Source organism: Canis lupus, chromosome X, assembly GCF_048164855.1.
Source record: "Canis lupus baileyi chromosome X, mCanLup2.hap1, whole genome shotgun sequence".
NCBI lineage: Eukaryota > Metazoa > Chordata > Mammalia > Carnivora > Canidae > Canis > Canis lupus.
Genome location: NC_132876.1, coordinates 33,822,937 through 33,838,989, shown reverse-complemented (window position 1 = coordinate 33,838,989; position 16,053 = coordinate 33,822,937). Strand labels below are relative to the sequence as shown.

The window sequence follows — 16,053 nt, the reverse complement described above, 5'->3', positions numbered from 1 at the left end:
AACATACCTACTCAGAATACACTTGTCATCCTCTGAACATTCTTCTTTGGAGCTGCAACAATACAAATGGGATATAAACCTCAGCATAGCCTTAGGCCACAGCTAATAGAGATCAGTGACTAAATTCGGCAGCCCGCTTTCCTCCTGTGCAAGCTCTGGCCACACAATACAAGAATGCCATTATGGGAAAAGCCCGTTTAAAAAATGCCAGTCTCTCTCTGCTTTCCAGTTAGAAGAAGGCAAAATGTAAGAACAAATATAAACTGCTGCAGAACTCTGCACGTTCTTCTAGTGGCTTCTGATTCAAGTTGCTCTCCTTTCCCTATTCTTATTTCCAAGCCAAGCCGGGATGAGCAGAATCTCATACATTTACAACATGCTGTGGTAACACGAATATCACTCTGTCTTCTGCAGCAGAGAAGTACAGAGTAGCGTGCTCTTAATAGCAGTCCTCGGAGGGACGCTATCAACAATCTAATTCAATGCTGCCCTCCCCTTCTTCTCTTCCCCCGTAACCCCCTCCAGCCCCCTCCCTCCTCCCCCCACCCTCAAGCAGCTCACAAATTGCCTAGAGGAGAGACCAATGCTGCTGGCCAAGCAGGTGTCCAGCAGGGACCATTCCAAAGCTCAGCGGCAGGTCCGGTAACCTCTAGGGGTTAGCGACTGACAAGGAGATTGAAAAATTCAAGCTGCTGTCAAAGGCAACTTGAGGTATTTCATGAAAGCAGTGGCAAATACATGGTTCATCTATATCGTTTTAAAATATCGCCAGAAAACAGCCTTGTAAGTGCCCCAAAAATGACTGGGTGTTTTAAGTTTCTGTTTAAAGCACCAAACTCACAAATTTTCTACACAATTCTAAGAAGTGAAAATAGGAGAGGCTGGTATGACACTGAACTCTTTATTTACAGGCTGAAGAATTTTATTTTATTTTTTTAATTTATTTTTTATTGGTGTTCAATTTACTAACATACAGAATAACCCCCAGTGCCCGTCACCCATTCACTCCCACCCCCCGCCCTTCTCCCCTTCCACCACCCCTAGTTCGTTTCCCAGAGTTAGCAGTCTTTACGTTCTGTCTCCCTTTCTGATATTTCCCACACATTTCTTCTCCCTCCCCTTATATTCCCTTTCACTATTATTTATATTCCCCAAATGAATGAGAACATATAATGTTTGTCCTTCACCGGCAAGTAGCCATCACTAAACATCTCCCTTCATAGCACCCTTCTACATCTACCTAAAAACAGAATTATTCCGCCTTCACCAGTACAAGCTCAGTAAAAGCAGACCACCCTTCACACGGAAGCCACTACCTTTAAAAAAAAAATCACTGCCGTGACAAAATTCATATTTACTTTCAAGTCTGTATGCAAACAATAAACTCGCACTTCTAACTTTAGTAGCTGGCTTTCGGATACTCTTTCCAAATTATTCCTGGTTTTTAAAAGATTGAGATTTAGTCCCTTAAGAGGCTTTCTCATTTGCATTCAAAAAGCACAGATGAATGTTACCATAGGAAGCAACTACTTTCAAAAATTCCACAATATAGGATTTAACATACCAGAAGTACAGAGTGAAATTAGCTAAGGAAATCACAAATACCTTCCTTTAAGAAACGCGTCAATATTCAGGCAAAAAGCATTTTCCTATGAAACCCAACCATACATGTATATGCAGTATACACACACACTACACACATACATGCACCTATGGAGAGAAAGCTCATTTTGAAAGACTGACCAGTAATGCATAAACTTTATTAAACAGTAAGCAGATATCAGCCATCACTAACTCACAAATAATTTTTATTCAGTCGATCATACAGAAGCACCCCAAAAAAGCCCAGGCAAGCAACTTAAAAAGTTAAATTATATTTTGTCTTTTTAGTATCCACACACAAAACGGTCTCATAAAAATCTCAAAGGAAGCAGAGAGAGGAGTATTTATTAATACCTTAATGAGCAAACTACATTTAAAAGGTTTTTTTTTTTAAAAAAAGTACCACTAATACAAATAAACCATAGTCACGTTCTCATTCATTCGGGTAATATAAATAATAGTGAAAGGGAATATAAGGGAAGGTAGAAGAAATGTGTGGGAAATATCAGAAAGGGAGACAGAACATAAAGACTCCTAACTCTGGGAAACGAACTAGGGGTAGTAGAAGGGGAGGAGGGCAGGGGGTGGGGGTGAATGGGTGACGGGCACTGAGGGGGGGCACTTGATGGGATGAGCACTGGGTGTTATTCTGTATGTTGGTAAATTGAACACCAATAAAAAATAAATTTATTAAAAAAACCAAATAAACCATAGTCAATATTTTACATTAGAAGGCTTTGTGTAATAACTCTTAGCAGTTATGGGGCAAAAACAATCAGGTACAACAATCAGCAGTGCCAACTTGCTGGAAACCTCCAGAATAAAATACACACACACACATATCAAGTTTGGAATGTTCCATTCCAAAAACGTGAATCATTGTCAAACATTTACAAATATAAAACAGCTACAAATTAGCTGTATGTAGCAAGAAGGTGATGTTTTAGGAAGTTCAACCACTTTCCAGCTTAGGAGAATATTACAAAGCAGTAATTGCAAATACAACTTCTGAAAACAAAGATCCCCAAACCTCTATCAAAACATGGAAAATAAAGTATTTCACTCAGTCTGTAGAAAGTCAACTCAACATTTATGAGTGGGATATAGGGTAAATGTAGACTTTTTTAAATCTCTGAGGGGGTAACCCCCCACAAATAGGTGAAGATCATTTTATTGCAGAGGTTCTCCAGTTATTATTCTTCTGTGAACAATCAACTTAAAAAAAAAAACATAATCTTTGTCTAAGCTCAGGCTCCAAAGAAATCAATCAGTACCACCAAATCATCTATGTCAATTGCCAGGGTAGATTTCTCTTACACTTAATGTTTACAACCTGCTTTTGTGGCCCTCCAACAATGGTAATATTGGCTCAGCATAAAAAGAAAATAAGACTGCTTTCCCTTCACACCACCCTCAGCACTCGTAAAGACCCCAAAACCCTAAAAGTTTACATCTGATGATGAACATTTATTTCTATTCAGTTCTTCTGCTTCAACAAATTGCTAGCAGTCATTTTTAATTATCTCTCACAAGTAAACAACTATGCCAAAGGCTTTAAAAATAATTCATTTAAGTAGAAATATAGTCCATGAAATCTACTTTATACTATTAATTTGCTTAACAACAATGTTCTTCATACATCATTTAGAAATAAACTTCAGCCAGGTAAAATCACCCCAAATACAAATTAGCAGAGTCCAAATTAATCAGATTTTACTACCCTGACGGCGACTCCAGTAGTAACTATCAACTGTAATTACCATTACATTCTGGAACTGAAAATGTTTTCACCTACAGAGTGATAGGGAGAAAATGATTAAATGTGTATTTTAAATATAATTTTATGCAGGCTCAGTGTCCCACTACTTTAATATTTAGACTGGGAAATGTCAAAAACCCTTGTTGACTTCATAAGAAACACTGATTTCATTTATAGAACACTTGGTTTCTATTATGGACCACTGAATAAAAGAGGACAGAAAGACAACATACACAAGAGCTCTTCAAAGCATTTTAGGAACATTAACTAATCACTTGAAAATACCTGTGAAGTATGTATTTCAGAGATGTCATAAACAAAGGACAATGCTGGGACTTGGCCAAGGCCACAAAATGAGGCATTCTTGGCCAAATCTTACAATGCAGAATTCCCTGGTTCCCAACGTAGACAGAGGAGATTTTTATAACTTAGAATTCTTACAATTTATATTGCTCAGTACCCTCACTGTACAGATGAAAGAACTAAAGCCCAAAGACATTAACTTGCCGAATGTCACACTGCTAGCTAGCAGCAGGACTGGAACTGGAAACCAGGTTTCCATCTGCCAGTCCAGGACTCTCACTCTAGAATTCCTGATGTCCCTTCTTGATGAGACTTTTCCTTTGGATATGTGTTTCTCTGTGATGTGAACCACATTCTGTACGTATCTCCATGTATTCTAAATAAACAAGCATTACCAAGAGCTCCTTATTCTTCCAATTATTGTACGCTCAAAGATAGAAATGAGAGACAAACATCAAAAATACACAAATGTGCTCAAAGACCATTTGCAAGATCTTCATTTCATTAGGTATTTAAGTAGGATGAGGGAGAAGAAGGTATATAAAAATTAAGCCAGTTATAGTATGGAAGAGAAGTGAAATACGCAGCTAGGAGCGGGATTTTTTTTTTTAATATAAATGTTTCTAAAGAACTCTACAAAAAAAATTTAACTCAGTGGCTGACAGTTACAAACTGTTCTTTAGTCCTATCACTCCATGAAAGGAATTGATGAGTATGTCACATATCTGACCTCTCTGGAGGTCCGAAATATTTGGACAGTTCAGGAAATACGGAGATATTTCCCTGATATTCCCTAAGAACTGACTTACCTTCTTCTTGCAAGTTTTGGTGAATCCTGTGGTTGGTACAACCTGAGACTAATAGCACTGACCACAGTTTGTGTGAGCCGGCGCTGTGTAATCTTCTCTTCGGTCCTGACAACGTCTCCTCGGACTAATCTGGGATATCCATGAGTATTTGTGTTGCTCTGAAGATCCGCCAAATTGTGTGCTCTGTTATGTTCTACCAATCAGGAAGAGTATTTGGATGGTGACCAAGTAGAACTGTTAAACCTTTTAAAGCACATGAAAACTTGACTTCTCCACAACAGACTAAAATCCTTAATATAGTTGGGCACCTTATTACAGAAAGCAGAACTGTTCACATGAATGGATACCTACACACACGCATGCACGTGTTTGTGTGTGTGTGTGTGTGTGTGCGCGCGCGCACACACATCTCCTTTGTTTCAGGAAAAATGAATATCAATTATGTTAAAATATTTTTTCCTAGATACTCATTTATGTAGCCTTGCTAAAATCAAAATGGAAAATCCCAGATGTTTCTCAAAGATGACTATGTTGGAAAGCCATAATTTCAAACCTTCTCTAAGTACCCTTCTCACCTGTCAATTTCCTTAATGGAGCCGTGCAGGTCCTTACAGTCCCACAAAAGATTTACATCTATGACTATGTCTTGGATTAGTATAGTACCTATCTCCTTCTTCACAATATAAACAAGTACAAAAACACAATTGTTCAGGCACATACTCGTGCACATGTGTGTGTGTATATGCATACAGAACTCTTTCATGCTGGCAGGAGCAAAGTGAAGGGAAGTAACTCTTCCCATCTTTAACATTTCCAAAAGAAAGGAAGGATACTGAGCTTTGGGGGAGAGGAGGCATAGAACAGTAACAAGTGGGACTGGTAAGTCAGGAAACAAAAGGAAAAGGGACAAAGGGAGAAAACAGAAAGGGCAAGGAGGGGAATGACAGGATGGAAGGAGAATGAAAAGCCAGAATGGTAGTGGTTCCAGTATGTGGCAACTTTTGTAATTGGGGGTCAGATGGATGAGGTTCTGGAGCTAAGTCAGGAGAGCAAATCCAGGAGGACTGGTGCAGGTGACAACAAAGGTCCAACTTTTGGGGAAATCAACGACCCACAGATTCTGACTACCCTTATTCTCTCATTACAGCTGAAAACAGGAATTGCATGAATGAGAACTTTAGAAGTTTTAGCCTTTCCTTCTTATGTTTTCTGTAGTATCTACATTCTAGTAAAATCTGTAAGCTTTTTTTTTTTTTCTTGGCTACCCCTGGGTGCCTCATTCATACATGATTCCCAAATTCACATGCCTACTTTGACAGGCACAGACTAAACTAATCCTTAAGTATTCCCATCTATCAAGAACTGCCTTAGGGGTGCCTGGGTGGCTCAGTTGGTTAAGTGCCCAACTCTTGATTTCTCAGGGTGGTGAGATGGAGCCTCACATCAGGCTCCATGTTGGGTGTGGAGCCTGCCAAAGATTCTCTCTCCCTCTCCCTCTGCTCCTCACCCCCTCCACTCATGTTCATGCGCATTCTCTCTCTTTCAAAAAACAAAAACAAAAACAAAAAACTTCCTTAAACTTCAAACCAAAGTGGTTGTATGTACTAGGAGTAGTGGTGGTAGAAAATAATGATTTTTAAATATATAATATTTGCATAGCTGAAACTATATTACCATTTTCAAACTCTTTGAAAAAAGCAATTTAGAGGGACAGTTTATCATCAAATAGAGATAATGTATCTAGTGCTTAAATAGGAGGCCATGCTCTAGCACACAGTGTTCCTGCCATGCAGCCTCATCTGCCTGAGACTCCCTTGGCAAATTCCTGCTCTTACTTCAAGAAAGTCCCTGAATCTTTGTATCTTCCTAACTGAACACCGCTTCTGGCAGATTGGAAGACACTCAATAAATATTTGTTGGGTAAACCAAAAGAGAAGCTAACAAGCAGAGGGATGATTAAGTAAGTACTGGGTATTGAAGCCAGGATATATCCTAGAAGGATTTTTAAATTGTTATTAATTCTGCTATAACTGAAAGCAGAGTATAGGTAAGAAGAATATTCATCTGTTAACTGGATAATTTTAAGCTATGAATTCCTTAAAATGAAAACCAAATATGCACACTGTCTTGTTAAAAAGAAGTATATGTTGAAGAAAATCACCCAGAATATAAGCTTTTTAAAATGAAATAATAATAATAGTGATGGTGGATTGCTCTAATGAAAAATCTCTGCTTTCATCTCAAATAATGATAATGTATCAGTTGTCTCTCAGCAAATTCCTAAGTCCTTAAATTACCACAAATAAAACAGCCAAACCATCATTAGATTTTCTGATGTGTTTGTACATTAAACCTGGCAAATTTATCAAAATAAGAAGCCATTAAAAATGTACAGTGTTGGGGTGCCTGACTGACTCAGTCACTGTTGCATCTTACTCTTGATCTCAGAGTCGTGATTTTAGGCCCCATGCTCTGTGTAGAGATCACTTAAAAATAAAATCTTTTTGGGATGTCTGGGTGGCTCAGCGGTTAAGCGTCTGCCTTTGGCTCAGGACGTGATCCTGGAGTCCTAGGATCAAGTCCCACATTGGGCTCCCTGCATGGAGCCTGCTTCTCTCTCTGCCTATGTCTCTGCCTCTCTCTCTGTGTGTCTCTAATGAATAAATAAATAAAATCTTAAAAAATAATAAATAAAATCTTTTAGAAAACAAAAAGAATATGGCTCTTTAGTTAAAAAAACACATTCATATAAAGCTTTTTACATAGTTTACTTTCTTCTGATTTGGTATCAAATATAGAAGCAAAACTATAAAAGTTGCATGAAAACAATGCAATAAGCAATATTACAATCTTAATTTTTATAAATCCTAAACTATTTTAATAAGAGTAAACAATTTCTAGTAATGCTTATCTATGATGATTGAAATACTTTTCAATAGCAAGCACATCATATACCCAATCTCAAGGGCATGTCAATTAAGGAAAGGCAACATTTGCTATATTCTACATTGTTTCAGAAATAAGTATGCTTTTGTAAAACTCTGAGTTACTGAAAGACCTTTAGAATAATATATGACATTTTCCTCAACATTCCAATTAAAATTAATGAAATAATGCTACTACTTAAAAAATGATATTTATTTCCCTTTATCCAAAGAGTTATTATAACATTCACATCTGTACCATAAATGTTATAGCTAACATGAGATCTAGAAGTAAACACTTCCATGGAAAGTTAATTCTAATGACTAAGATCATACAACACTACTTAAAATTTCCACAAAAAAGGACCCTCTATATTCAATTGGTTTAATTTTATTTTTCACATTTCCCAGGCCTAACCCACAATTTTAAATTTCTTATACATATTTCTATAGAAACTATTGTTGACTAAAACTAAAAGGCTATAACCAGAAATGAATGAGAAAATCTTAAACTCCAAAAAAGACTCAACTCAAACTTGAACCCTGTGACCTGCTGCCATGACATGGTGATCAACAGTTTTCATAAGGGTGTGTAGTTTTATAGTCTTAGGACTTGTCTGCTATGGTGGTATCCAAGAGATTTAGCAACCAGCTTAATACCTCTATTTTCTTAACTATTTTGAGATCCTTCTCATTTTTTTAAAGATTTATTTTTATTTATTTATGATAGACATAGAGAGAGAGAGAGGCAGAGACACAGGCAGAGGGAGAAGCAGGCTCCATGCCGGGAGCCCAATGCGGGACTCGATCCCGGGTCTCCAGGATCGTGCCCTGGGCCAAAGGTAGGCGCAAAACCACTGAGCCATCCAGGGATCCCCGATCCTTCTCATTTTTGAATTTATAATTCTTCTCTTGGGTGATCTTAAGTTAGAAAGATTTTATTCTTAGAGAAATAAAGGGGATATAGAAACAATTACACTTAAAGATAACAAATACATACTGGTAAGTCTAAATTATAGAAACTAGCTGAGAAGTGCAATTTAAAATCATTATGCCTCAGGGTGCCTGTGTGGCCCAGTCTGTTAAGCATCCGACTCTTGATTTTGGCTCAGGTCAAGATCTCAGGGTCGTAAGATTGAGCCCCACATCAGGCTCCTCACTGAGCATGGAGCCTGCTTAGTATTGTCTCTCTCCCTCTGCCTCTCCCCCTACTCTACTCATACCCTCTTCTCTAAAAATAAAAATAAAATAGTTATGCCTCAGAAACTATTTAGCAATTCAGTGAAAATCCTATGATGTCAGACATCATTAAGTCATGATATATAAAATGCTTGTGTATTACAAACTGATCTTTTTTAACCAACTGTTTTAAAGGTAGACATGACTTTAAAAATTATTTCCCTACACATCCCCAAGTAATGGTTGTCCAGTGGGGGAAATAATTTCTTTTCCCTTATCTCATGTTTTATTACTAACGAAAGTAAATGGAGTTTTGATACAACGGAGTAAAAAACACACTTCATCTTTTAGGTTGACCCTAGATTTACGTTAGACTTAATTAATTAATATTAATTAATTATAATTAATTATGTTTATTTATGTAAGTAATCTCTCTACCCAACGTGGGGCTTGAACTCAGGGCCCCAAGGTCAAGAGTTGCATTTTCTTCATACTGAGCCAGTCAGGTGCCACTTAAGCTAGATGTTAATTTAAATCTGGGTTTTATGACTGCCTTTCTAACTTTCTTACTTCAACAAGTAAGTTCAGAATCACTTCATGTCTTCAAAATCAAATACATGTTTTATTTTCATTTTTAAAGATTTTATTCATTTTTTTATTTATTTGAGAGACAGAGAGGGCATGAGCAGAGGGGGAGAGGGAGAAGCAGGCTCCCTGAGTAGGCAGCCCGAGGTGGGGCTCGATCCCAGGACTCCAGGATCATGATGCAAGCCAAAGGCAGATGCTTAACTGATTGAGCCACCCAGGCGCCCCAGAATATGTTTTAAATAATCAGTTACTTCTCATGGAATTCTGAAGCTACATAGCATTTAAGTGAATTTTTATCTTCCCATTAGCTAGCATTTATTTATTCATTCATTCCTTATTCAGCTTGATCTAAGTCACAGACGCTGTTGAGCATTTTCATGAGTCTTCTAGAACCACCAGGTCTGGACATGTTATTTAAATTCCTATGATGTTGTTCAGTCAGTAAACGAAAATATTTATGTTTGGGAATTTCCAGAATTACCAATCTTTGAGATTCTAATCTGTAGAGAGAACAACATAACTTATATTCCAAAAAGGGTGAAGAGGCAGCAAGACTGAGTTTAAACTGATACTCTGAACGAGGAACAAGCATTAGCAAATTAATTAGGACCATGCTTTCACATCTGTCAACTAAAACACGTTTGTTTCAACTGAGGACTTCTTTCTATATTAGTCATTACCAACGGTGCAAGATTGACTCCTTGAACTTCACAAATACCAAAATCAATCAACTCACTATGCCTAGCCCAAAGCCTATAAAGAAGAGTGCATGCTGAATTGGTTCAATCATCAATAAGTACTAAGAACTTATGACTTTGCTAGATGTTACAGGTATACAAAAGAACACATGTTCCCTGGCCACAAATCTCTGGCAATCTAATGAGGCAGACTGCATATTCACATATGGAACATGAATGGGTAAGCATAAATACACTGCTACTGTAAAGCCTTAACAATCCAGAACCCTGTATAAGCTTAGTCTATTAGCCAACTTTTTAAAATTAATTTTAATTTAAAACAATGGGAACGGGCTAACTCTTCAAATATCAAAACCTAATTATTTTCACTTTTCTCTTTTGGCCATTTACTGTCTTCAAGTCTAAAATGGACACAAGTCTTTTAAAAATACTTCACAGACCCCATAATGCACAAGAGCTATTGTGATAATGCCTCAGATGTAGATACAGCAATGTGTGTGTGCCAGCCCTATCTGTCACTCCTCACCTTGTCTGACTCCAGCCCCCATATATGCTTGGACATGAAACACGAATGCTACTGAGAGAAAAGTGGCTCTTTTCTTTACACTCTGATACATATGCCAAGAGAAAAGTCCTATACCTGGCAGGCAGATGTTCTCAAACTTTAGTATGCCTGAGCATCGTCTGGGGTGAATATCTTAAATGCAGAAGTCTGGAGGTGAGGCCTAGTACCCTGCATTTTAAACAAGTCCACCAGTTGATTTTCATGCCTAGTCTTTTAAACTTGGAGAAACACTGCTCTAAAGTCAAGGTTGCTAACCCCTCACTCAAGACAGCTATGCAAGACTGTTTTCTCTCTCAACAATCTCAGCACTGGCTGCTCACCCCTTGTTGTCAGTCTGCCCTGTCCAGGGCCATTACCTTGCCCTCCCACACTCTAGATCCTTCCAGGTCTGGAAGAGTCTGAAAGCAAGGTATCCAGCTGGCTGACAGAAAGGCACAGAGGCAGACCAATAGACATCTATGAAGTGGGAAATGGTAAAATCCCAGCAATTAGGAAACAAAGGTCATATACACTGTATAGACTATTCAACACCATGTACCTGTTAAAAAGCTTGTTTCAAGCCTTTTCCATGAGGAAGAGTAGGGAAGAGGACAGAGGTAGGCACCTATGGTCTGACTGCAGTTCTGCCACTAACTGGCTTTGTGACTTCCCATATTATCTTATCTGGAAAATAGGGAAGATGTCCCTTTCTTTGCCTGACTCACAGCAATATTCTACAAACCAACTGAACTCGTGCTTGTGAAAGCCCACTGGAAAATACAAAACACAGTACAATGATGTGTGGTATTTCTATTAACGGAATAATTTATCATTTGTTTCAGCTTAATTAACACAGTAACCCAGACATTACTGAAAGATTCTTTGATGACTGAATGTCTTCTAGTATCTCAGGGTCTTTTTTTTTTTTACAAAAATAAATTCTCACTGACAAAAAGGTAGAGGAAAATGCAGACCCTTGGACATACCCTGGAGTTGATTTTTTGAATATATCCTTGAAATCGGCTTGTTTTAAAGACAACTGTCTCCGTCTCCTAAAAATGGAGTGCAAAAAAAAAAAAATCTGGTTAATTGTGGCTTTATTGTATTTTGTTCAAATTTTTTAAAGCATGCTCTGCAGATATTTTAGCTGTAAATTAATGAACCATGTTTCTAAATACTGAACAGTTAATACCACATAGGACAATTTTTAAACATGTAAATTAACTGTTAAAAAAAATAAGGTAACAAGAAAGCCATAAGATTCTATTTGTTTTTAGAAGCTCTCTTAATGTTTCAGAAAGTCTGGAATAAAGACTGACATGAAGTACAACATCTATTGGCAGCTTATCTGAAAGACTAAACTAGCCAAATTTGGACAGAAGGAAACACTTTTCCAGTAAATATATACACGGCCTTGGAATGCTTTGTCATTTTCTAGTTTTTGAAGACTAAAGTTCAATTCTTTGCTGATCGACTGTTTTACCATAAAAACCTGACACACATTACAAGCTTTCAGGGAACAGATGGCTAATGTTCTTCTAGGTTCGTTTACTACCAATTTTCTGATTTTCGTACTGCTTGTAATTAATAAAAAACATACAAATAGACACACCGTCTCCTAGCCAGGAGATTCTGTTTTGGCGAAAGTTCTGCCATATATCTCACCCCTTTGGGCTGATCTAAAAGACAACGATGAACAGACTTCTGATACTGCCTGGGGAAGGCAGCTTTCAAAATAGAGACTACTATGGGAGCACTGCAGTGATGCTGGCACCAGCCAACTTTGAGAAAATTAAAAGTAAGCTGCCAGGTGTTGGAGGAGCTCTAACCCCTAATTTAATGTGTTTGCATTCATGATATTCACCTTGCAATTAGCTTACAGAAAGCCACCATTACTAGGCATTACCCTGGTCTAACATTTTCTTCAAAATAAGCAGCTTGGGCTCTTTTCTGGGTCATCCCCCAAGTGCTATTGCATTATTAAAGTCATAACTCAATCAAAGTCATAGTCTAATAGTATCTTTAGAAAGACCTCACCAGAGACCTTACCCATAACATTATCCTCAGTCTAAGGACCTCTCATGCCAAAGTAGGTAGCAAATCTTTTATTTGTTTTTTGGAATGATGAATTTGAAACAGCATCTCTTTAATGACAACACTATGTCAAAGTCTACTTTTAAAATGCTATACACACAAAAATTATTATTTTTGTATCTTAAAAAGCTACAATGGATTGAATTAATATCTGCTAAGTCTTAGCATTAAGCCTCACCATGCAAATAACGATATTATTTTTCCCTTAAAAATACAGGAAAGTATCTTTAAATACAGCTTATTTTATATTCCTATTAATATTATTCCTTTCCTTTGTGTATTTAAGAAGAATCTGGTGTGCCACCTTCTGGTAACTGAGTGAAATTATGTATCTCTACACAAGTCACTATGCTTTATTTTAACTTTTAAAAAATATATATATTTCTTAACCTGTATTACATTTAAGCTATATATGGATATAGATACACATTTATACCACACTCTGAAATACAGCAGAATTTACTTAGTGACTTTTTTTTTTAAAAAATCAAGCTTTATACATGCTTCCTATGATTTTTGCATGGTTACCAATATGTCTCCTGAATTCTACAATACATATAAAATTGATTTTTGTACACCGCTTCACAGGCAGATATGAAAACAACAGGCTTGCTATTTTAATGAATAAGTAACAGCAGTAAATAAAGGAAAAGAAAGGTCTCTTACCAATAAGCCCATTTTTCTCTTAAGGTTTGAACTCTCATCATTTGTCATGTTCTTGTGGATCCCTCTCTCATCAAATTCTCTGGAGTTTTAAAGTTGAGAGCGGTGATGCACAGCTAGGCTCTGCTACATAGTAGCGCACCCCAGTGCATCTGCCTGGTATAACACTTCAGTTGTAGCTCCCAAAAGCAGAAACAGCCTTGATATATTCAAAAACCTATGCACTGAACACCTTCCCTTGGTAGGAAATTGTAGCCGGCGTGGCTGAACTATTTCTATTTCTTATCTTAAGCGCTGATCAGATACAGAGATCAGGAGCACATGAATCTTGAGCTTAGTTCCAGTTAATTGAACAGGAACAAAGTGTTCATCTTCAGAGCAGAGGTGGGATGAGACAAATACTAGCATCAGGAGATGTGACGTAGAAAAAAAACATGTTTACCTGAAAGTAACCTGATTTTTTCAAGGGTCACTGCCCTGTTATTTGTCATATTAACCTAAATCTTCATTATCTATAACTCTTATCTTCCTCGTGCCTCAAGTAGCCAGTCATTAAGTCCTATCCTTTATTCTTTATCAATTTTACTGTCTAATCCCTACTGTTTTTTTTTTAACAAATGAGCTACTTCCAAAAATACATACAACTGGTCCCTCTGCACCTCCTATGTTCAAGCTATCAATCACCTTGCTTCTAGATGAATTCTCTTAAAATACAACTATACATGATGTAAATTAAATGTTCAATAAATATTTCATTCAACAAATACTTGTTAAGAATTTGCTACATGTTTGGTAGGGACTCTGCCAGGTGATATGGATAGAAAAGTCAACAAGACACAATCCCTTGCTCTCAGGAAGCTCTGAGTTAAGTGAGGGAAGCAGACATGCACCCTGACAGCACAAAATACAGCATAGAAGCTTTACTAGTATATGCCTAGGATTCTACAGAGGAACGATAAATATCAGAGGAGCAATAAAAGTTAGGCTGCAACTGAGGCCCAAGAATGAGACATTCCCCAGGCAGACCCAGAAGACAAAGTCTGTGCAGGCACACCGAGATTTAAAGGAGTACCACAGGTCAGAAGGATCAAGGAGGCCTTCAATATCACTGGAAGGAGCACAGGTACATAGTGTTGAGGGGAGTGGATTTTAAGGGATACAGAGATCACATGTGAGTTGAGAGGCTTGGCCTTTATCCTATGAGCTATGAGAAGCTATGTGCTCAATGAGTGGATCACTCGAGGAATTACTTAAGCAACAATGCCTAGCCCTAAGAACGCATTATAAGCTGGAGGACCCACTCTTGGAATTCACTGCTATAGTATCCCCTACCACCCACTTCCCATCCCCTGAGCTTCTTTTGTCTCCCTTGGCTCCAGAGCCTTCTGACATGCAATCTCTTTCCCTCTCCACTTTCTGAACTCAACTCATCCTTCTAGATCCAGCTCCAATCCAATTCTTGTCTGCGATGTCTCCCATGGTAATCTGAGTCTCCAATTTTCAAATGTTCCTCCATTATATGGACCATGCATTCCTCCTACCAGTTTAGCACACACCATTCAAAATACCTGTTGCACTCAAGCAAGATGGTGAGGAGATGACACGAAGGCAAGTCAGAGCCTGAGGGTAAGTGGCGGAAGGAAGCACCCCTCCCCAGACTTCACAGTACACACCAATCTCAGTACCTTCTTTTACTGCTCTCAGGCCTGGAAAGGAAAGGGTATGAACTGTGAAGTGAATTCCATCTGCACTGGGCAACGACTCTGCATTAACATGTCACAATGCTGCCTATATACATCACAGCTCCTGTTGGAAAATTCCAGAGAATTGATGAGAAAGGGAAACCAACAGAAGAGCTTAATTATAGAGCTGTGATCTTGGGAGGGGGAGAGCTAAGGGAGGTTATGGGGGGGCGTGCTTTATTTTTTATTACTCGCAGTAAACCAAGAGAATTCACCTGAAGATCCATACAATAAACAGAAAGAATTCATGAAGATCACAGAAAGAGATGGGAGAGTAAGAGCAGGGCTTTAGATCCGGAAGGTTTAGCACCTCATGAGGTTTAAAGGAGAAAACTCTATGTGTAAGAAGGGGATATGTTTTAAAAAGGAGGGTAATAGTGTTAGCTGGGAGATTAATCTAGGACAAGAAGCTTTAACAGAGAAACAAGTCCTGGGTGTAAATATTTAGTGTTCTCTCCCTGTGGAACCACACCCCATTATGCTCAGTGTCAAATACTCAGACAAGCTTTCGTTGATGTTGGCATTTAGCATTCAGCTTTGTCTCATCCTTTTTATGTATGCATAATCTCTTAGATTTATGCAATGATGCAAAAACCATGGTGCTTTCTTTTATGTAGACAATAAAAAATCTTTTCATCTTATTCAACCATTTTATGTTAAAGTGGGTTAAGAGAATTCTGCCAATAATTTCAAAAAGCAGTTAATACTTGAATATTCTTTCAATGACTTAAAAATGTCCCAGATAAAAGCTGTCTACACCTTCTTTCTTGTTTATTGAGTGCAAAAACTGACCACTTTCCTTTCCATTAACTTATAAGGAAAAAATTCAAATACAGAAAAAAAGAAGAATGCGATTTTGGATATGGGCCACACTTTTCTCAAGAATTCTTCAAAAAAGGGCAGTACTTAGTGGACATAAAAATGATTTAATCCACTAGGTCCTCAGAAGAATGTTTTGAAACTATGTATCAATGGTACCACAGACTTTAAAACAAAGAAAAAATAAACCAGACCATTTCCTCATTTGATTTTGTAGAAAACAGAACAATTACCAGAGTATTTCCCTCAAGCCTGGCAGAAAAAAAGTAATAATCATTTTATATTATAGTTTGAACTAGAATAGGTATTTTATCCAAATTCACGTACAC

The 16,053-nt window shown here is 37.7% G+C and overlaps 1 protein-coding gene across 17 annotated transcripts in view; it reads right to left on the bottom strand.

Moving 5' to 3' along the window:
* The window catches only part of KLHL13 (kelch like family member 13), a 210,756-nt gene that overhangs the window by 69,097 nt on the left and 125,606 nt on the right, over positions 1 to 16,053 (bottom strand). For 6 of the 17 annotated variants that reach the window (XM_072818190.1, XM_072818187.1, XM_072818189.1 and 3 more), the window contains one exon: positions 11,393 to 11,458. The exons of 6 other annotated variants lie outside the window; for them this stretch is intronic. In XM_072818190.1, the coding sequence (XP_072674291.1) occupies positions 11,393 to 11,458 (66 nt within the window). Of the gene's footprint in view, positions 1 to 7; positions 418 to 4,473; positions 4,607 to 11,392; positions 11,459 to 13,166; positions 13,511 to 14,731; positions 14,858 to 16,053 lie in introns of those variants that run through there. 5 more of the 17 variants (XM_072818199.1, XM_072818191.1, XM_072818200.1 and 2 more) reach the window with 5 other exon arrangements.